Below are 23460 nucleotides of genomic sequence, written 5' to 3'. Positions count from 1 at the left end.
AAAAGGGAGTCAGGGGTGATGAAAGAGAAAAAAGGAAAAAACGTATCAGAGTGACAGAAGGAAGTGAAGACTCAGGGCCGGAGAACAATGTCAGCAGTTTCTCTCCTGCACTCTTCTTTTTTCCCCCCTCTCACTCTCTCTCTCTCTCCATCTCCCCCCCTTTCATTCAATTTGTAGCCCCCTCCCTCCTCCTCTGGTCTCAAATCTGATATTCATCACAGCCAGGTCCCTCAAACAATTTACCTGGAGTGCCGGCGACATGAAAATCGATGGCTGTGATCTGGCGTTTCTGCCAGCCAAACAGAAATGGAGGGCCGGGGTCTTGTGCGAGCGTGTGCTTTTTTTTTTTAACGCTAGTGTCCTAAAAGGTGCAGCGGGGTCAGTCATGTCTGCGAGGGGGGGAGAGGGGGAAGGGGTGAGAGAGATAGAGCGGGACAGAGCAATGACAGGAGGCATGAGGAGGGGCGGGCGGGTGGGCGCTTTGCGAGGAGGAGGTAATTTGTCAAATTGGTTTTCACTCACTGCTCGGACTCAGAGCTGCCTGTCAACCTGGCAGGCTGACAGTGTCACATTCTCCCCCATGTATTAGCACAAATGTACACACACCCGCGCACGGAGGCAGACCCAATTAGATGCTGGAGCTTTTCATTATTGTGCGCTTTAACTGCCTTAGTAATGTCCGGTAATGTTTTTCCTTCATTTCATTATCTTATTGTGCACACAAAGAATGAAAGTATGTCCTCTGTCACATCTCGTTCTTTATTTAATACAGAAAAAAACTGTTATTTAATTTGCTTCTAACGTCCGCTATGGCTTTGTCTTTGTTCATTTTTGTTTTTCTCCATGGTGTTTTCTTGGTGCGTTCCTGGTTTAATGCAGTCAATTGCCTGGATCCGACGTGTTCCAACAACGGCATCTGTGTGAATGGGGAGTGCCACTGTAAGCCGGGATGGGGAGGGCTGCACTGCGAGTTGCCCAGGGCCCAGTGCCCAGACCAGTGCCATGGCCACGGGGCCTTCATACCAGACACTGGGCTGTGCAGCTGTGACCCCAACTGGATGGGACCTGACTGCTCCATGGGTAAGGATAACTTCAAAACTGATGGTTCGCCTGTAAGAGTAAAACACGAGTGAAGATGGAGTTTGGGGTTTAATAAAGAGAATAGGCCTGTATCTATAATACTACATTTCAGATAGAAAACAGCCGAGGCTAATGCCGATTGTTTTCTCAAGGAAGGTTGTAATGTGATAGCTTGACGAATCAGAAAAGGCGATGTCGTGACCGGAAAGACTGTTTATGGCTCTAGTAATGTTAACGCCAGGCATAGCATTAGCAGAATTGCTAATGTGAAAACGTAATAGTATAAATGTATCCTTAGACTGACCATCCATTAACATATTTTGTGGACACTATGGATGTGTTTTATTTCACACTGCTGTATTTTTCTAACTGGGCTAAGAAGAAATCTACAAATCTCCAAACTTACTTACTTACAGTGGCAGCATCGTTATGGGGTCAAATGCACTGCAATGCACTTTTTGGTATATTTCATTTTCATTTCAATGGGCTTTACATAACAGCAAACTCAAGATAATAAAAGGTACAAGTTGCTGCAGCCCCGATAACAAAAATAGAAGAAAAAATAAGCAAACCATCCACAAAAAAACGAAATAAACCAATGCATCCAGTGGGCTGGAAAGAAAACAAACCACAAGCTCAGACCCACACACACACTCACTCACCTACACACACACACACACACACACACACACACACACACACCTGCATATGTACAGAACAACTAAGAAAGCAGCAGAAAAGCCAGATCTCAGGTCATTAGATAGTTCCAGTAAATGCCTCTTCCTCGCATCAACAGTTGAAAGACCATTGCTTAATAACCTGAAAGGTCCAAATGGTCTCCAGGCTGTGAGCATGTAAGAAATGTACCAGGGACTATTATGGGCTTCATAGATTATTATTATCAGCACATTGAAGTTAATTCTGTATTGTACTGGAAGCAAATGCAAAGGAGAGATTTAGATCTTAGAGAAACTCAATGACAACATGAATGTTGGGGGGGTGTTAGCATTGTGGATATTGACTTACAATCATCCAGTGAAGGCACTAAAGTGTGGATGTGCGAGACAAAAGGAGAATTGGAGTCTGGAGTCAATTCCTGCGCATGAGATTCATAATGCTTGGCTTCGCCCGGGGATGGAGTTTAAAAAAAGACGCGAGATATTGGTTGTTAAAGTAGCTGGATCCATGTTTAAAAGCCTTTTGTAATAAAAAATACTCAAGTTCCACAGTTTTTCATCTCAATAAAATAAAGCCACCTCTGTGAGAGAGACGGCAACCTCCACCGTGCCAGCCCGAGACGCTCTCCCCTCTCAGGATCACAAACAGAGCGCCAGCATTTGTTACGAGAGAAGCGACGCTTGGCTTTAATAAAGAAAACATTGTTCCTCCCCGCAGGATACCCCGGCAAGTGTGTATCAAAACATCTGTACATACTAAATTCACCGCACACCGGGGTGTCCTGCGCACACGAGCACGATTGTCACATCTCACCACATGCACCGTCTCCGGCTGCAATATCTGAGAATCACAGTGACTGTAATGGAGCCTCGGCAAATAAACCCAGCCGTCGCAAAACTCCTTTCACTGATTTTCACTGAAGATGCATGGTGGAGAATTGTATTTAGTGCAGTTTAGTGGGTTTGATTTTTCTTTTCTTTTACTTTGTCTCTTTTGCACTTGCCAGGATAATAAGTTTGCTGCCACATGGGATGAAATCAAACACTCTATTCGCAGATTTAAACTGAAAATGAATTAGGTTTAATCGTTTTTAGGCTTCTGTTAACACCTCACCATTTTTAAGTGGCACTTCAGTGACTAAATTTTCACATCTAGTCAGAGCCTGCTTAACTTTGAAATATTGTCATTTCCTCTTGATATAGCAAATATATGAAGCCCAGACATCTAATAACTTTTCCAGGCTTCTTTTGACGGGCAAATCAGTGCTTACTACAAAGACTCATACTTTTGTTGTAAGGCATATTCCTGACTTTGCTTTGGCTGCTAGGTTATTATTTCTATTATTATTATTATTATTACTTTTATGACTTTTATTTATGTACTTCCTCCTGTATTGTAACCATTTGTTTTCTTAATGTGCAGCACTTTGTACTTTGTGTTGAAAAATGTTTAACAAATGAAGTTATTAGTTATTATTATTTGCATTATTATTAGAATTAGTATCATTATTATTAGCATTATTGTTATTAAATCGTTCAAACTTGAATATTTTATGAAAACTTTGACTATAAACTATTCATTGCGGATACACCAGGATGAACACAAAGTTTGTACACAACGTCCAGCACACAAACAATAAAAAGTAACATCATATTGTTGAATTGTTCAAAAGAATCTTGAGTAATTATAAACCTACAAATCACATCCACCTTTAAGTCCATGAATGTTGTTTGTGACCCTGTTTGTTCTCACTTCCTTCAGAGGTTTGTTCCGTTGACTGTGGGACTCATGGAGTGTGTATGGGCGGCACATGTCGCTGTGAGGAGAGCTGGACCGGCTCCGGCTGTGACCAGCGCGTGTGCAACCCCCTCTGCATCAAACACGGGTCCTGCAAGGACGGAAAGTGCCAGTGTCACCAAGGCTGGAACGGAGAGCACTGCACGATTGGTAAGTACCCTCTCTGTTTATGTGTGAGCGCGTGTGTTTGTGTGGATGTGTGTGTTTGATGTGTGTCTGCGTGTCAGCATGTGGGTGTGCACAGAAACACCAGCACCAAGTCTGCCTAAACTGGCAGCTCCTTTCCACTTTGTTAGAGAAATCTGGACATGAGGAGTGGAGGCAAAAGGGGGGGCCCCAGGGGATTGAAGAGAAGGGTTGATGTAGGAGGCGGGTGAACAGAGAGGAGAGGAGCAAACTTCTTTGAAGTGGGGGTGGGAGGATTACAAAAGAGCAGGATTTAGCTTCTGTTAGGTTGCCTCTCAACTGCAAGACTCCAGGAATCTTAGTTTCTCCGGCCTTTGAAACACCAAAGTTACGTGATGAAAGGCAAAACTCTTCACCTCACTTTGATCAAAAAATAGCTCCCTTACAATGTTTGTGTATGTGTGCATGCACACAGTTGTGCTAGTGTGTGTGTGTGTGTGTGTGTGTGTGTGTGTGTGTGTGTGTGTGTGTGTGTGTGTGAGACTTTTTATGTCAGCCACTGTCTCATATTGACATCACTGTCACGTTGGATGGATGAGTGCTAGATTCCTTTGATTCACCCGGAGCGCATTGAGACACAATGTCTCATTTCTCTGTCACCACAAGCACTGTGACTGCAATATGATACACAAACAAAAACACCAAAACACAAAAGTGCACTAACAACGCATATACATACATGTGCACGCATGCCAGCACATACATATGCAGCGGGGAACAAGAGATTATGATCCCCCCCCCATTAGAAAGTAGGGCAGCTTTGACTGTAACATCAGCCCGAGATGAAAGAGTTGTCAGGCCTTAGCTTGGCGCTAAGAACATTTCACCGGCATCAGACACTCCCAGTGCATAGCTTATCTCAGCCTGCCTGTTGTTCATTTCAGCTCTGCATGATGTTGCTTGCATTTATTTTCAGCAAAGAAAAACATTCTCTCCCCATCTCTTACCTTCTGCACGTTTTCTCCCACTGCAGACCATGGGAGCATGGTTGACAAAGCAGGTACCGTATCTTGACTCTGGTGTTTTGTTTCCTAGCCTGTGGTGGTAGAAGCTAGCTGCTGCATTCTGTGGGTTCCTTGGCCTGGCTTGGCTCTGTAGACTCTGTGGTGCTATCTGTCCGTAGATTAGGGGGCGTCAGCCTCAATGATAACTTCCTGCATGTCGTGCACCGCCGTTCAGGGCGGTGCACCACAGCGGGGGTGAGCTGTCATTGAGCCTAGATGTGTCGTGGGGTATCGTAGAGCCTTAGTGTGGCATCAACGGTGTAGCAGGGCTGTGCTGTGAACGTGTGGATGTGCATGTGTGTGCGTGTGTGCGTGCGTGTGTGCGTGTTCCTCTCCATATTTTTAATGTGGAATCACATAACACATAACTCTGCTCAGGTATTCTAGTCATGTACGGTGTAAACATCTGTTTCACACGAGGAGAAAATGCTGAAAGCCGTAAAGAACTTTTGAGGTACTGTAATTGGTGAATTTCATAGGCCACTGATGCGAGGCCTTAATGTGGTGTCAGAAATACAGAGTGTGTGTGTGTTTACATTTGGGTATTTGTTGCAACAGCCATGATAGAGTGGCTAATAAATTTATTTTGTGAGCTTCTGTTTGTGTGTGTATGGTTTTGTGTGTGTGTGTTAGTGACTCAGCGAGCACACCATATTAATTCCAGATCTTTCTTTTTTTTTTATCAAACCTATCCCCGACAACCTAAGCCAAGAGAAAATATAACAACCAAACAGCTTAGTCAGATCACACAAAGATAAATGGAATCATGGATCAGGGCTGAGACACTGACGCAAACAGACAAGGGTGCAGGTCCAGGGTGAGTTGTATCACACCGCACAACAAGAATGCTTAATATTTCGCCCTGCAGCTGAACCGCTGTGGGGCTACAAGGAGCAGCACAGATTGCCTGACAGTACAGGTCCCTTGAGCACCGTCAACTCTGTCCTCTCACCCTCGCCGCTTAATGGAATAATGCTCATTGTTTTTTTTGAAGAGCCAGTCTAGAGAAAAAGGTAAATCACAGGGTTAAAAGAGGTAGCACGAGACGGAGGGCGAGAGTAAAGACGAACAGATGGAATCAAAGGGGAAGCAGAGAAACAGTTTAAAGAAGATGTGGAGCAAAGTAATCAATGTTATTCCTCAGGTAGCGTCTGAAGAATATGGAGAAGATGAGCGGAGGTTGATCCGAGAGAGCGCAGTTATCTAGTCCATCTATAAGCAGCGGTCTCGGATTTATGGCTGTGACCTTTACTGTTTGACCTTTAGAGCTAGAAACGGGGAATAGAGAGAATGGTGGAACTTTTGAGTACAATGCCTCGACTTAGTTTCGCTTACAGACTTTGTTCTCATTCTTTCTGTCTGACTATCGCTTTCTCACTCCTTCCCCGGAGTCTCACACAATATCGTTCTCTATACAGGCATATACCCCAACACCCACACCCATACACACGCAGGCACACACGCACGCACACACACGCCGCTCACCGCACAAGAGAGTGTGTGCTGACCCATAACCCAAGGCAATTTCTCCTCCTTTTTAAGGGGATTTCATCAGAGTCCAACTACATTAGTGAGGAGGGTGGACTTAATGGTTTCTGAAATCCCACTTTATTCTTGTTAGTATGAGGGGGTATCGACTGGGCGCTGGCATTAAAGAGAGAGGAGCCTCGTGCCGGCCTGCCCAGGCAAGCCGATCAATGCCCACTATGGATTGTCCTGTCCGGGTGCTTCATAAGTATTTGGCTGCTTTAAATGGCAACTCCATTTAACAGGCAATCACCGCTAACTGCCTTTGTTCCCCCAGCTCGATACTTGGGGACAATCTATTCCAGCTCGACTGTTAATACAGTGTCATGAGCAGTCCCCTGATGCAGAAAATGGTAATAATTAAAGCTAAAAACCTTTGATTTGATTCCTCTTGTTGAGCTGAAAAACTTGGTTAAGCTTCTCCACCCCCACCCCTCTTTTTTTTCTCTCTCTCTCTCTCTCTCTCTCTCTCTCTCTCTCTCTCTCTCTCTCTCTTCCTGGGAGTTCAAACAAGATGGCGCACTGTCCCTTTTTAAAGTCCTTTGTTGACTTTCCCTCGTCGGCTGCTGGTTGAGACATATGATGAAATGCCAATTGGGGAGAAATGCCTGTTAATTCAGCCGCTGCCACCGTTTAGATTGCACTATTTGTATTCATGATGCATGGCTGTATTGATGCAGCGATTTGTTAGAGGGCAAAATACTACAGTGCAACTTGAGTGAAAATATGTTCATTAATCTATTGAGCAGGACTCGATGAAAAGCGTTTCATATTCATAATCTCTGTCTGAGGTTCTTATTTATTTTTTTGTCCTTCCTCGCTCACTACAGCCGAGTGAGAAATGTCAGGTCATATCCCCCGGGTGCGTTGCGCTGGGTGTGTGTTTGTGGCTAAGTGCCTTTGCGTGCATGCACATATTGTTTTATCAGTCAACCCTGTCTTTGCCTCCTTCTCCCGTGGGTAGACTTAAGAGTGTCGCATCCCGCTCTCGCATTTATTGAAGAGAAAATCCCTGTGACAAGTTTGTTTTGGGCTCCTTGTGCTGCTGGAGAAAACATCGTCATTGTCATCATGGCTTTTTCCCTCCACTTCCTGATGCATTATGATGTGGCAAGCACAAAAATCTTAGATCAGAGCTAGAGAGGTTTAATATAGAGCGTTACAGGGTAAAGCCAGGCTAGGATTTAAAGCAGGGGCGGATCCAGGGATGGGGACCAGGGCCCCAGCTGAAATCAGCCCTTGAGGTGCACCTGTATGCATGTGTTGTTTTTTCAAAATAAAATAGTCACCTACTAACAATACGAACAATACACATGAAAAGATTGAACCTTGCTGAACGTGGATGTTGGACGTATAATTGCACCCCCTGTAAATTGTGGCCCCTGATTTAGAATTATCCTAGATCCGCCCCTGTGTTAAAGGCCTTTAAAGAAACATATTGATGGGTACTATTGTATGAGCATGAATGCAAATTGACATGGATCAATGATAGATGATAGATGATAGCGAGCAATGAAATAAATAAAAATGTCATAGAAAGAGAAAAGTATCTATTCTTTAACAGTTTGTATGTTCTTATTTTTTAGCTTAATATGAAGTTGGAGACCATGGCTAGTTAGCTTAGCTTAGCATAAATTCTGGAAACAGGGTGAAACAACCAGCTAGCTCTGTCTGAAATGTAAAACTACTAATTGTGGTCATATGGGGGGGGGGTATTTTTCTGGGTATCATTCAGTAAATTAACTCCTGGTTGACTGGAAACTCCAGGAAGTCACACCTGGTCCCAAAATAGTCCCATACCCTTCGTAAAATCGATTTTATCTGTTTTTATCGGACTTTCATCTCATCAGGCTCAAATATGTTCTAGTTTCTCTTGCCTTTAAGTCCATTGTAGGTTGAAGGTTGGTTTGCTTTGGGAGTTCTAGAACTTACTTGGCTCCAAGGCCATAGATTGATATACATTTTTGCATATAGCTCAAATGAAGGTTTATTAGTTCATAGACTGCTACTGCACACACACACACACACACACTCTACATCGAACATAATCTCATTCTCTCATGAGAAAGCATTACACGGAGGCCATCAGAATCCCATTATCTAAACTGAATCGTGAGTAAGGGAGAGAGAGAGAAAGAGAGAGAGAGTGATGATCAGGTGGAGCTTTATCAAGTAAGTGAATTAAATGATCTATTCACCTCTCTCCACACACACACACACACACACACACACACACACACACACACATGTTTTAGCAGCCATCCTACAGGTGTAGAGACATACAGATGGGAAGGTGTCTATGAAAATTGACTTGCTTTATCAAATTGATCCTTGAACAATCAATACTTAACAATATGCTTCACGTGCTTATTCAATTGAGTGAGGCTCATTGGTCAATCAACCATATGAGAGTGTGTTTGTGTTTGTGTTTGAATGTGCTCATCTGTGTATCGGTGATGGTAAAACAAACAAGAATCACCGTCCCATCATCTCCCCCCCTCTTGCTCCCCTCTCCTCCTGTCCTCTCCTGGCAGACGGCTGTCCCAACTTGTGTAATGGGAACGGCCAGTGCACCATGGGACAGCAGAGCTGGCACTGTGAATGCCAGACGGGCTGGAGGGGCCCCGGCTGCAGCGTCGCCATGGAGACCTCCTGCGCTGACAACAAGGACAACGAAGGAGGTGAGTTGAGGGGAGCTGGAGGAAGCTGGAGGGAGTTTGGTGTGAAGCCGCCCATCGCTGAGGAAAACCACCTGCACATGTTTTTGCTTCTGAATGGAGTGAAGGGAGATAGAGGAAAAAATAATGAATTAAAACAAGAAATAGAATTAAGATAAAGGTCTCATGAGAGGCAGCCCTCACTGCGGACGGCAAAATTAAACTTCTCTTTGTGAAAGAGGCACAGATTACATCCAGAGGGGAAGAAGCAGGGGGAGGTATTTTGCACTCCTCGTTGCTCCTGTACCCCCACCTCATAATTGCACTCTCCCTCCTCTATCAGACGGACTCACGGACTGCATGGACCCAGACTGCTGCATCCAGAGTCCCTGTCAGAACAGCCCACTGTGCCGCGGCTCCCGGGACCCACTGCAAGTCATCCAGCAGAGCTCCGTGGCCAAGCCGCATGTCCGCTCCTTCTACGACCGCGTCAAAATGCTGGTGGGGCGGGACAGCACCCACACCATCCCCGGGGAAAACCCGTTCAACTCCAGGTACAGCAAGAAACACGCACACATGACCAGAAGCATGTAATTACACGCTATTAATATCCATGCCACCACTGGTATCCAAGACAACCAGAGTCAGATGCGTCATTAGACCATAACCTGAAGGATTCTGACAGCAGCAAAGTTACAGCTTTTCAAAATAAAAATCCCATTTTCCACTTATGATACATGTATTGCACTGATACTTAAACAGAGAACAGGAGAAGAAATAATAATTGAGACTGAAACTAATGATCATTACGCTCACACTTTTTACCCATAGTCTCTTTTCAATTTCATGAGATAAATTAAATATATGTTTATATCAGTGAGTGCAGGGTGAATCATAAAATAAATATTATTAGTATTATTTCACATGAAAAGTAGAGACAGGGTTTTTTATACAAGAATACACCCAGACATCCTATTTTTCATGTTTCCAACATATATCAAAGTAGTTATAGATACAGAAATGTAGGATAGAAACTGTCTTTCTTGAATTTTCCGCAGTTTTTAGCGTTTTTTTCATTTTATTTGTCGGAAGCTACAAAAAATACATCACACTGGCCTGTGAGATGAACACATTGATGTTCTTAGACGGTTTGACATTTATTTGAATAAATGCATGCTGTGAAAAATAGATCGCAAATATCAAACAGACTTCAGATTCACTGGAGGCAGCCAAGACCTTAACAAATCCCAGAGCCAAAGGCAGACCAAGCCAAGATTCCCCCATAGATCCAGAGGAGCTGTGAATCACTGTCCATGGTGCTGATTCTTGTCTGCATACATTTACACACGAAGCCATCAGATGTTTCAAAGGAAATAACTCATCAAAGTCATAATGTAGGAGCTCTGAAACATTTACATTTTGTTCTTTGTGCATCAACTAGGGTGCTTACACACACAAACACACACACACACACACACACACACACATGCCCATCTATATTGACATGCTTTGTTTACATGATTGACGTGAGCTAATCTGGATGGTGTGGGTTGCTGATTGTTCCTAATTAATGAGTGGTGGAAGACTAGAGCAAGAGATGAATGGGGGGGAATTGGATGATTGAAAGCCGGCGAGATTAATCAAACCAGATGATTGATGGTTAGGAAGATTGGGCTGATGGATTTACTATCGCTCCGTCACTCTTGTCTTCTCTGTCCTCTTCCAGCTTGGCGTCTCTAATCCGGGGTCAGGTGTTGACGACAGATGGAACCCCTCTGGTGGGGGTGAACGTGTCTTTTGTCAACAACCCTCAATACGGATACACGCTGACACGGCAGGATGGAATGTATGTACATCAGCTTCTCAGCACGCCTTGCTGAGACTACCTCCCCACATAGACTGTATAATTAGATTACTTTAGATTAGATAAGATTTGATTAGATCAGATTAGATTAGGGAACGTTAATGTTTAATGATCCCAGGATGAATCTAAGATGTTGTTGCAGCAGGAAACAAAAGAGGATTTAAAATAAAAGTATAAGTGAAAGTAAAAACTTTAAAAAAGCATACAGTATACACCTCCGCCAAGGCATTACAGTCCCCTTATGAAACCAATGTAAAAAGACCGTGACCTACTGCTTGGCTGAGGTATATTTGGAAAAATGTATCTTAAAGCTATTTATAGAATGAAATATATCCGTGAAAAACAGGTTTGTTTTCATAAAATTAATGATAAATATATTTATTGTTTTACATCAGATTAGATTTAAATTTGTTTGATTCAATGAACATAAGATGCCCAAAATACCAAAATACAATGGCCAATAAATAAACACTTCATACAAAAGTAAGCCCCATAATCCTTTGCGTTTACATCCATGTTTTAATACCTTTGGTTTAACCCTGCTGACATGTTTTCTGTTTCTCCTCCAGGACTTCCAGGAGTTTTAGTTTGTCGGCTGCTTTAATTTGACTTTTTTTGTCCAATTCTCCTCCCTATACAAGTTAAATTGAATTTAGGTCTGGCTGACACCTGGAACATGTTATTGCCAAAAACTTGATTCATTGGTTCCTCAGCCTGACCTCTGCTCATTAAATGTGCGCTTTCTGTGTTTCCTGTCTCAGGTTCTTTAAGCACTCCTACACTCCTCACCCTTTTCACCAGTGCTTTCTTTTTGCAGGTGGTTTTTCTTCCAGTTAGGTCGAGCTGATGCTGAACCATCTGAACTTCCAGTAACATTTAATAGGCTTCATATTTCAGGGGGCAGATACTCACTAGTTTCTCAGACTTGTGAGCATGTTCTGATGTCCTTGCCTGACCTTCTTCTTTAGTCTTTTTTTTTTGCTTTCAGTTGTTAGAGGCTCTTGGCCACAGCACTTCCAAAGCTCTGGCCATTTCTCCTAAGAAATGTGAACCTGTGTATTTTATATACTCATCATTAACCCACAGCTCACAATGAGAGTAAAGAAGAACATCTGCTGTAATGAAATCCTATTCCTGTCTATGTTCGGGCATTGTTGTGTTCATGTTTCAGGCCTTTAACTCTTGTCTAAGTATGTGTTGTAAAAGTTTGTTGTTCCATAATGTTGAAATATTAATTCCAGGTGTTTTTGTGGTTGAATTATTTCTAAACCAGTGGAGTAAACACTGAGTTAGACGAAGAGAAACATTGACAGAGTATGAGACCAAAATAACAATCCTTCCGCCAACAACACACTCCCCACCTACCTGTACCTCATTCCCATCCTCTTCTTTCAAATCCCCTCCAGGTTTGACCTGATAGCAAACGGTGGTGCATCACTGACTCTGCGGTTCGAGCGCGCCCCCTTCCTGAGCCAGGAGCGCACCGTGTGGCTGCCCTGGAGCCAGTTTTATGCTATGGACACTCTGGTGCTTAAGACAGAAGAGAACACGATCCCGGGCTGTGACCTGAGCGGCTTCGTCAGACCTGACCCTCTTGTGATTGCATCCCCTCTCTCCTCCTTCTTCAGCTCCAAACCAGGGGAGAAACCCATCATACCGGAGACACAGGTGCAGTACCACTGACCTCTGGCAGCCGGTTAATCTTCCCTGTGGTTCCCTCTCTGTGTTCCCGCTCTCCTGTATGCCTGTCTCCTGTAGCTCTCTTTCCTTTCTTCTTTCCCTTCCTTAGCTTTTCCCCTCATTCACTCCCTCTTTCTCTCATTCTTTATTGCCTCCATTGTTTTTTTCCCCCTTTTTTTGTCCTTCAGCCGTCAGTGGAAGCGTGACCCCCATTACTCCCTCACTCTCTAATCCCCCCTAATCCCTCTCTTCTGTCATCTCCGTCTCTTTGTCTTCCAGGTGCTGCATGAGCAAATCGAGGTGCCTGGCACAACCCTGAAGCTGTGCTACCTAAGCTCCAGGACGCAGGGTTACCGCTCCCTGCTCAAGGTGACCATGACTCCAGCTGTGGTGTCTATGGGGCTGCTGAAGGTTCACCTGATGGTCGCAGTGGAGGGCCACCTCTTCCAGAAGTGGTTCCACGCCTCACCGAACCTGGCCTACACCTACATCTGGGATAAGACCGACGCATATGGTCAGAGGGTCTACGGGCTGTCTGAAGCTGTTGGTGAGTAGAAGGGACGGACGGTGGAGAGGCTGTTTTGCGGAGGATGCTGCGATTTCTTTTCCCTGCCCTCACTGAATAGATTAGAAACTTTACCAGTAAGTAAGGCAGCGCTGGCTCTGTCAGAGGGAGGGAGCACTAATTAGGAAGCTTGGGGGAGATAATACACGAGGAACCTGGCCTCCATCCACTACGCAGCGTAGCCACAGTTAAGTGCTTCTTTTCCAGACGTCTACTTTTCATGGGGGCTGTGCGTGGCTCAGTCAGCCAGCCGTAACTGTGGTGAAGGGTTATTAGCCATCAGGGTGAGTTAGCAGTTAGCTACTGGAGCAGCAAGCAGGAGTCCAGGGGAGCCACAGCGCTATTACACTCTGCCGTCACAGTCGCTCACAGATGCTGTCAGCCAAACACTGCTGTCAGGCCACAGACGCAGTGGACGTCAGTGTGGACTAAAATCACGAGGGGCGTACAGTTTGTAAAATTACTTTCACTCAAAGATCCGGTGGTACCCAGGAGTGGCTGTAATTTCACATTCCCCCGAGAAAATGAAGCCTATACGTGGTTTACGATTAGGTTATATTCTGCTAACCGAGGACTCAATGCAGGTGAAATGCATTATAGAAGCTGAAAAGGTGCAGGCGACAGCACTCTGCTGTGACTCAACTAGGAGTTGATGTGTTAACACACTTCTCCTCATGGCACGTAGGATCACAAGCGCACACACATGCACACACACATACAGTATAAAAATACACATGCATGTAAACATGCTCAGAAATAGTGAGGACACAGTGTCTTCCTTGTTTCAGCCCATTCTCCCCTCTTGTGCATTTGAAACAAATCTAATGAGAATCCACCCTACCGTCAGTACATGGGCCACCAGCAGAGGTTTAACCGTGGCAATCGGTGCGGCCCAACGATTTAAATGCCCATCAGGCAATCTGTCCAATTAACAAGGTTTTTAATTGATTTAGCAGCATGTGAGAGTGTTAGTTAGGTGCGAGTGCAAACTTTAGTACAGGTGCTAACTAGCTTCTCTGTGTATCACACGTTACTCAATTTAAATGAACTCGGAGGGCTGTGCTGTGAAGTTCTCTTCCTGTATTGTTTTTTTCACGTTTTTTTTTTGGTATTTCATCATCTTATGCAGTTTCCCATATCTTTTTCTCTATCTGTGTTTTCTCTCTTATAGTGTCAGTGGGCTATGAGTACGAGTCCTGTGCCAGCCTCATCCTTTGGGAGAAGAGGACAGCCATTCTGCAAGGCTATGAACTGGATCCCACCAATCTCGGCGGCTGGTCACTCAACAGGCACCATATTCTCAACACGCGCAGCAGTGCGTAAACTCACTGATATGAAACAAAAAATGTGCTCAGACTTACAGAGCTTTTCTTTATTTTTCCTTCTAGTTTATATTTAGCCTTGTGTAGCAGGTTTACAGTGTATCTCACAAAACTCGCTTTTGCCTTTTGGAGGGTGTAAACTTCCTCTGGTTCACACTGAGATGCCAGGCACCTCTTTTTTTATCCGTCAGTGGGTAGAGCTTGTGTTCTCTCCCAGTCAGACTCCCTCATCCGCTCACACCATCCCCGCTGAGGGAACACGTACGCCAGCCAATCAGCAGAGGCTACGAGAACAGAGCAGGGGGTCAGGGATGTGGGGGCAGAAAACCGATTCACGATCTCTATGGCGGTGGGCAACTGAGAGTTGTTCTTGTTTACATCATTTACTGTACCATTATCCACATTCTGTGCAGTAATGCTAAAAGGCATTGAGAAATAAATAGGCTGATGCACTCATTCACCTGCCATAGCAATCTAATGTGCTAATGGAACGGACGGAGCTCAGGGACGAGAGGTGCATGGAGGTATTTTTAGAAGCGGGGTAAAGCTCACACCCTTGTCACCTGACATTAGCCTGATGTACAACCCTGTGATGGTTTTCTAGCCTGGGGTCAACCAGCTTAACTGACATTCCTCCTTTTGATGAAATATACACTTCAGATATTGTCTCGATAGCCGATTTCACTACATTAGTGACAGACATCTTGATTATTCTCGAAAATGCTTCAGTGGCTCTTCCTCTGCAAGTGGTCCTATCAAGTACAGGTCATAAATCCCCCCTCCTCCATGTAAATGGGCGGGACATCCGCCAAACTAAATTCAAAATTACTCTTGATTACATTTTTGTGATGTCTGTTCAAGCGTAAAGATTGGTTTTGATACATTTATTTGATGCTTTAATAAAAGGTTTTGATTGGTCGAGCTCTTGTATTGATGGTAGTGCAGATTGATCCCCTGATCGCCGGTCTACTGCTCAGACGCTAGCTTCTAATGTGTACATATCCAGGTTGTTTTAGCCTTAGCATGGCCGAAGGATGACCAAAGTTATACAAATTCGTCCCTTTGTAAAAATGATATCTTTGTTAACGGTTATCCATCCAATATTTGATTAAGTGATTACTATAGATATTGAACGGCACTAATATGGCAAAAAATGATTAACAGTAAAAATACAAGCTCCGACTGAAATACTCATCCCTTACCTCTGTTACTCTCCTATCTCCTGTCCAGGCATCCTTCACAAGGGCAGCGGTGAAAACATTTTCGTGACCGAGCAGCCTCCTGTTATCACCAGCATCATGGGAAATGGCCGGAGGCGCAGCATCTCCTGCCCCAGCTGTAACGGCCTCGCAGATGGCAACAAACTGCTGGCGCCGGTCGCCCTGGCGATGGGCATCGATGGCAGCCTCTATGTCGGAGACCTCAACTTTGTACGCAGGGTTTATCCATCTATGAACACAACCGGCATCCTGGAATTAAGGTAAAACCCCCGAAAATAGAAGTAATAGATGATAGAGATAAGATTGGCTGGTCGGATTAAAGTAAGATGGCAGAAGAAGAAGAAGTAGAGAAGAAAAACATGTAGGATTTTAAACTCCCTTGTCACAGAAAGAATGAGGTGAGACACAGGGGATGCTGAGATAGAAGCCGACACTGTGCTCGATACCATTTCCCCAGGGTGTGTTTACCCATGTTTAAATTCTGCTGTTTGCACCACTGGCAGATATGTGTTGCTCTCTGTAGGTTGCTCTCTGCAGAATGTGTGAATTAAGATTTGTTTTGTTTTGCTTTTATCTTTCTTCTTTAAAGGAACAAAGATTTCAGACACAGGTAAGATCCTTGTGATAATAAATTAAAAGCTTCTAGTTCACATTCAAACATTTATAACAAAAGAAAATGTGAAATCCTTCTATTCACCTGCATAATAGTAAACGCATTGTCTCTCGTTGCCATAGTAATAACCCAACCCACAAGTACTTCCTGGCTGTGGATCCAGTATCTGGGTCAGTGTTCATCTCAGACACCAACTCCAGGCGAATCTATCGTGTGCGGTCGCTGACCGGAGGCCGGCTGCTGTCGGACAATGCCGAGGTGGTGGCTGGGACGGGGGAGCAGTGCCTGCCCTTCGATGAACGCTGCGGCGACGGTGGCAAAGCCACTGAAGCTACACTTATGAGCCCCAAGGGTGAGCATCTGCAAAACAAATCTATGCAATAATTAGTCTTCAAGGATTATGATATCTTCATTTTTGACTATTATCCCAAAAAATAATGGATTAATATGCTTTGGTTTTGCACTGTTGGATGTGAGTGCATACATGCCAGAAGGGCCAATAACCCAAGTATTATTGTAGTTCATATTTAAGATTTTTCTGCTTCTAATGATGAAGGAAAATTTGATTTTTCCAGTTTTGAAAGCTTCTTTCTCAGGTGGAGCCACATAGATCAAGATCTATAGTTCTGCACCCGAGATATCAAAATATAATTTCCCTTCACACTGCGCCCACTCTTATGACTCAACTTAAGCAGGACGGAGACAAAAGGAGGTTATAAACCAGGCTAATGTTGAACTTGTTAATGGATTCATTTTTGTGGATCATCGGATGTTAGAACATTGTGACACCAAACTGTCAAGGATGTCACACTGTCACATTTCCTATCAGCGTGTGTGTGCATGTGGGACTGCAGTTGTTAGTGTATATGTAGTCTGTGTGTGTGTGTGTGTGTGTGTGTGTGTGTGTGTGTGTGTGTGTTCTCGCGGTTGTTGTGAGAAGATGGCAGAGATAGGTGAAGACAATGAGCTACTGATTCCTTCTTACCTGTCACAGGCAAAGTCAGTCGGTGCAAATCAGCTTGCCACCCCACCTCACCCCCTTTTCTCCCCCCTCTCGTTTGCTGCGTGCCCTCTGCTGCAGCCTCCATCTGTTGTTGTGTATCCTCACTCCGTCTAGAAGTTATTTTTAGGGCATAGTTGCCTCAAACAAACACACCTGTCTGAGTGCCGGCTGCCTGTTAGACCAACGGGGCTGACACGCCTGCACCACTTTTAAACTTTAAAAAGTGAAAGGTATAAAAGTGAGGGGTGACAAAAAAATTGAGGGGCGAGCGGAAATAGAGAAAGGAAGTAGAGCGTAGCGGATCACTTGTCTTCTTAAGGAATCTGCTTGCAATCTGCAATCGCCCTCTGGGAGGAGCATGAGCTCAGCTCCGCATCCCGATGACTCATCCCGAGGAAGAACACTCTCCGAACACTTCAGTGTGCGTTCCATCACTTTGTTCTCCCTCATTCGTTGAAGCATCGAGCAGTTCAGCTGTCAGGGCCGCTATCTGTTTCCAGGCGCTGGAAAGAGTGAAGTTTAATTGACTTGAAATGTTCTACGGGTTGCCGGCGGTGTTTGTGTTGTAAGTCGTCACTCATTGTGGTTCATCTCCGCTTTGACAGGCATCGCCGTGGATAAAAACGGCCTGATGTACTTCGTGGACGCCACCATGATCCGTAAGGTGGACCAGAACGGCATCATCTCCACTCTGCTCGGGGCCAACGATCTCACCGCCATACGGCCGCTGAGCTGTGACACCAGCATGGACGTCAGCCAGGTACGGTGGTTATAGGAGGCGGTGCGGGAGAGACAAGAGGTGATGGCACAATAGATGATGATCTAACAGCCGAGTAAGTGCTGAGCTACGATGATTATATAAAAAACCCACCAGCCGGGAGGGACTGATTTAGGGAGTCCATTGATAAATTGGTGTATCAAAAGAAAATGAAGATGGCAGTCACTTAAAACAATGAAGAAGAAACTTGTCTGAGCCTTGGCGTCCGTTCAAAATGCTCCCCCTCTGCGTAGACATCGCCTGATACACAACTTCTGTTTCTGCCCCACCAGGTGCGTCTCGAGTGGCCGACGGACTTAGCTGTGAACCCCATGGACAACTCCCTCTATGTCCTGGAGAACAATGTCATCCTACGCATCACTGAGAACCACCAGGTCTGTACCACAGGGCCGACTCACCTCTGTAAACCCCTTTGGGTGGACCCTCGCAAAAGGGCTTTGACGGGATTAAGTCCCAATTAGGCTCTCTCCAGCAAATTAGAAGTAAAAGTTCAAATCCTAACAAAGTTTTGCTGCTGCGGTAACTTTACGATTTACTCGACCTAACTAAGATATTGTACTTTCTGAAGTCTAAATTCATGGAAAGTTTCATAGAGTTTCAGTTGTTCGATCACAGACGTAACATTTTCTGTTGTCACCCACAGGTGAGCATCATAGCCGGTCGGCCCATGCACTGCCAGGTGCCAGGCATTGACTACAGCCTCAGCAAGCTGGCCATCCACGCTGCCTTGGAGAGCGCCACTGCCATCGCCCTGTCTCACACGGGCATCCTCTACATCGCTGAGACCGACGAGAAGAAGATCAACCGCATCAGACAGGTAGAAGACACTGACGTGCAGAGCCCAGTTCATTGCCTGTCTTGTTTTAGAATGAATCAGACTCATTTTGTTTTCTTGGCAACAAGAAGAGACTGAACAACTGGTCGGTGTGTGGGGGGGGTTTCTTTGAATATTCTGAGACTCAACATTTAGTTCAGACACTATTTAGTTTTTTTTCCTAATCCTCTCCTTTGATAACTCAAAATGAAATGTGTCTCTGTTAATACACTTTCTTTCATTCAGGACTTATTTTGCAATAACCTTCTTCCCCTCATCCGTCTGTGTGTGTTTTTTTCAGGTCAGCACTAATGGAGAAATCTCTCTCCTGGCCGGCGCTGCCTCCGACTGCGACTGCAAGAACGACGTCAACTGCAACTGCTTCTACGGCGATGAAGGCTACGCTCCTGATGCCGGCTTGAACTCCCCCACCTCCTTGGCTGTGTCCCCTGATGGGAGCCTCTTCATCGCGGACCTCAACAACATTCGAATCAGAGCCGTGCGAGCCAATCGGCCCGGCCCTGCGGTGTCGAGCGTTGGCTACGGAGGAGCCGCGCAGTACGAGGTCGCCTCGCCCAGAGAGCAGGAGCTGTATGTGTTCAACGGAGAGGGGCTTCACATCCAAACCATTAGCCTGGTAACCGGGGAGCCGCTGTACAATTTCACCTACGGCTCTGATGGAGAGCTGGCCATGCTGGTGGACAACTGCAACAACACGGTTAAAGTGCGGAGGGATGGTTTAGGCCAGGGAGGTGGAGCCGGCCTGCTCAGACTGGTGCTGCTGCCAGAGAATCAGGTAGTGACGCTGGGACTGGACCCCACAGGGGGGCTGCGTAGTGTGTCGGCCCTGGGCCAGGAGGTGGCTCTGATGGGCTACAGTGGCAACACGGGCCTGCTGGCCACCAAAGCTGACGAGACTGGATGGACCACGTTTTACCAGTAAGTGTGTGACAGAGGGCAAAATGTCTGAATATGTTTTTCATCCATCTCAAATACAAAATGAAGTTTTGCCGGCTTCATGTTCCTCATGCTCTGTTGAATTCCCAATTACTAGTGCTCCTAACACAGTGCTCTCCTGCCCCCTAATGTTTGCTTTTATAACTACAGCCAATTCCTCTCTAAGATGACCTCGCTCTGTGTCTCTGTGTCTGACTGTGCACACGTGTGTCTCCACATATATGTGGTACAAGTGTATATACATCCTTCTGTTGCTAATCGCCCTCACTGCAATCTCCCATCCCCAGGTACGACAGCGAGGGTCGCCTGACCAATGTGACCTACCCCACGGGCATGGTGACCAGTCTCCACCGCGAGATTGAGCGCTCCATCAACATCGACATCGAGAGCTCCAGCAGGGACGACGATGTCACGGTCATCACCAACCTGTCGTCTGTGGAGGCGTCATACACCGTGGTGCAAGGTAGACTCTCATGCTGCTTTCAGACATTCTCCTGAGGGGCTCTATGTCTGAGTCACTTGCTCCCGATATTTTTCCGGACCTTTTTCTGCCAGGCCACTGATAAAATGTCCAGGACATGTCAGAGCGGGGATAAAAAAAGAACAACGTGTGGAGAATTCACACATTGGTGACGTTTCTAGAATTTGACGGACACACAAATGAGGAAAAAAAAGATCTCCTGAGATACCCAAATATCTCAGGATGAAAGAGAGCAGCAATATACTTGATTTCCACAGCATGACTTTCTACATCATGTCCTGCCTCCTCCATCTTCTTCCCGACACCCCCCCTCTCCTGAATGTTCCGGACATTTTGCTATTATTGTGAACACGTTTGACTCACATGGGAAAGGCAACGTCTGGATAATGAACTGACCCCATTGTAAAAACGTAAACGTGTGTGTCATGAAGGTGAATAAATTCTGAGCTTTAATCCTTAACATTTATTAGTAGGAATTTAAATTAATAAAAAAAAAATGATAATAATGTTGATTAAGTATATTTGTTTTAGATAAAGATAAATCCTAAAAAGGCAAATTTCAAATGGTTCTTTTCATTTGGCAACCGAGCCTGATGAGATACACAATTTTATCTTAGTATTCAAAAGCACAGCCGCCCTCTGTGATGGTGGATGTGCACTGGCCTGCCGCTCCTAATTGAAAGTCTTGTTGTTTTCACTCAGTTATGTGTCTGCTCCAGGAGATTATTTTCCATCCTTTCCCACAACCGGCTCTCTCGCTCCCTCTCATGGAGTGAAAAATTACCGATATACGGTTGTTAATCCCAGCTGGGATCCGCCTGCTTTTGAATATCATCGCAGCAAAAAATTCATTAACTCATCCAGAGTGAATCCTGCTCATCCCTCAAGCTTTCTCCTCACATGCACGCACCAACATACAACTGCAGCTCTCGACCAGTTCCCATGATCCCTCAGCTTATCTGGTCTGTTTAGAGACGAAGGAGGAGGAGGAGGAGGAGGAGGGAGAATAATTGTCTCCTTTCTTTTGACCGGAGCAAGCGGTGTGACAGAAGTGTGAATGCAGCCTGTGGGCTACGCAGGGCCTCGGAAGAGAGTCAGTTGTGTATGTATTCAGGGATCCACCTGGGCTGCGGTAGGAGAGTTGTTCACAGAGCCGTAAGTCATTTAAGGTTTCCGGCACTATGTGGGGTTCAGCACAGCTCTCTGCTGACATACTCACTTAACCGTCTCCCTCTCTTTCCGCTCTCTCTCTCTCGCTCTCTTCATTAACTTCTGCACAGTGAATTCTCCTTGGCCCTCGAGCTCTCATTTCTCTCTCTCTCCCTCTCTGTGTGTCTCTCTCTCTCTCTCTCTCTCCCTCGCCTCTGTTTTATTACAAGGTTGTTCAGACAGAGGGAGCAGAGAAGATTTATCTAAAGGCTGTTGCTGCCAAGTCAATGGAAAAAGCTTCACTTGTCTGTTTGAGGCATTGTTAAAATGTGCCTGGAGCTTTATTACAAATTGGCCTTATGGATTACTGTCATTTATGGCGGCGCTTCAGAGGGAGACGCCATCTGATCTTCTCACCTTTTTTAAAATGAAATAAAATAAAAAAACAGCTCCCACCACCCCATCAACTGTGAATCTGCCAGAGCCGAAAACATCTTTATCTCACTTTCGATCACTTCAGTTTGATCAAGATGCCTGTTTTCTGACATCAGAGGGGGGGGGGGGAATGTAGCCTCAGCGTTAGACATGGGCTTATCTGCCTCCATGCTTGTGTTTCAGAGTGAGTCCTCAGATTGTGGAGAGATGTCAGTTTAGCCTCGACTATTTTTTATTACAGATTTCTGGAGTTTGGAGGAACTTGAATCGGGTCCATAAATGTTTAATGGGCATGATCCGGTTCTTTCTGTCACGAGCCTCTAGGCTTATGACTGGAACGTCACATTTTCTATTAAACTTAAGAGGGTTTACTGCACCTTCACAAACGTGCACGTTCAATTTAATTTCCTTGCATCATTAAGCGCTTTCCCATAGGGTTGGGAAGTGTTTGAGTTTGAACTGAATTCAGTGCTGGTACTCAACGTTCTGGTACAACGCGCTAGAAAGTTAGTTTTCAAATATGCTGTCTGTTGCAGTGAAGAAATGATCTAAAACTGGTTTACATTCAAATTAATACATAAATCATACGCTGAACTATATTATTATATAAACCTTTTCTTTGAGGAACCTAGAATGAAAAATCCAAGTTACATCCAACAACATCTCGTGGACGATGCCTCACTTAATGCTTCATCGACCGTGTAGGTCTCAGCTTCTTTGGCGCTGGCTACAGTCGTGCTAACATTAGCTGGACAGCTGCTGAGGGAGACTTGGCTTTTTTCAGGCTATGAAGCGCGGTGCAGTCATCAGCAGGCCCACACAGAATCTGCACACACACGATGTGAGGACACCTCTGCATATTTTCCATAGATTTTAAACAAATAGACATATGCTCATTGTAAAACTTTGATTCAACGCCCCTTCTGCATGTGTGGGATGTGCTGTATGGTGTTTTCAGTGGGCATTAAAGATGCAGTGATTTGAAAAGTGTGCTTGTTTGAGTAAACCCTGCTCACTTTTTTCGCACTCCAGTCAAATGCAAAGGATTTGATTCAAGTCCCTCCGTAACTGCAGCGCCCATATACTCACTTTCACCAGGGAACACACAGTACAGAGGGTAGAGACGCTCTCACAGACGTTTCTCTGGGACTCTAAGATCCAAGTTGGAAATATGTCAAAAATCGAATTTACAGCCGAGGAACTGAGGATGCGCCATTTGTGAACAGAGATTACTGCGAAGAATCAGGAAAATTAACTAATTTCAAGAGATGAAAGCCTGGTCCTGTTTATCCTATAAGCTAAATGGAAGGTTCAGAGCCTTTTTGTTTTGACCAATGACTGGAGTAAAATATCAGTTGGATGGGTTGCTCTGATATTGTGGCACAGACATATTTCTTTTCATCAATTTAATTAACTTGGTGATCCCATAATTTTTCATCTAGTGCTTCATGAAATTAAAGCTGTCATTTTTTTTTTATCTCATCAATCATTTGTTTTCTCCAGAAAATTGAAAAACTGACAAGTGATCACAGTAAACTCAACATTTCATCCTCACCCCATGTGCCTATACACAATATATAATGATAATAATACATTTTATTAAAAATGTATATATTTTTTTAGCTTATGTACTACGTAATTTCCAAAGAT

The 23460-nt window shown here is 44.8% G+C and overlaps 1 protein-coding gene across 3 annotated transcripts in view; it reads left to right on the top strand.

Moving 5' to 3' along the window:
* Window positions 1-23460, top strand: part of tenm2a (teneurin transmembrane protein 2a) — a 152991-nt gene that overhangs the window by 124621 nt on the left and 4910 nt on the right. For 2 of the 3 annotated variants that reach the window (XM_053428883.1, XM_053428884.1), the window contains exons 11-26: window positions 880-1080; window positions 3520-3705; window positions 8807-8953; window positions 9273-9483; window positions 10656-10775; window positions 12200-12461; window positions 12753-13020; window positions 14210-14353; window positions 15591-15840; window positions 16170-16190; window positions 16316-16545; window positions 17802-17956; window positions 18247-18348; window positions 18618-18791; window positions 19090-19727; window positions 20033-20208. In XM_053428883.1, coding sequence (XP_053284858.1) covers window positions 880-1080; window positions 3520-3705; window positions 8807-8953; window positions 9273-9483; window positions 10656-10775; window positions 12200-12461; window positions 12753-13020; window positions 14210-14353; window positions 15591-15840; window positions 16170-16190; window positions 16316-16545; window positions 17802-17956; window positions 18247-18348; window positions 18618-18791; window positions 19090-19727; window positions 20033-20208 — 3285 coding nt within the window. Of the gene's footprint in view, window positions 1-879; window positions 1081-3519; window positions 3706-4714; window positions 4742-8806; window positions 8954-9272; window positions 9484-10655; window positions 10776-12199; window positions 12462-12752; window positions 13021-14209; window positions 14354-15590; window positions 15841-16169; window positions 16191-16315; window positions 16546-17801; window positions 17957-18246; window positions 18349-18617; window positions 18792-19089; window positions 19728-20032; window positions 20209-23460 lie in introns of all 3 variants that reach the window. The other variant, XM_053428882.1, reaches the window with a different exon arrangement.

Source organism: Pleuronectes platessa, chromosome 8, assembly GCF_947347685.1.
Source record: "Pleuronectes platessa chromosome 8, fPlePla1.1, whole genome shotgun sequence".
Classification (NCBI taxonomy): domain Eukaryota; kingdom Metazoa; phylum Chordata; class Actinopteri; order Pleuronectiformes; family Pleuronectidae; genus Pleuronectes; species Pleuronectes platessa.
The sequence above is the reverse complement of the archived record's forward strand: the minus strand, read 5'-3'. Positions and strand labels throughout refer to the sequence as shown.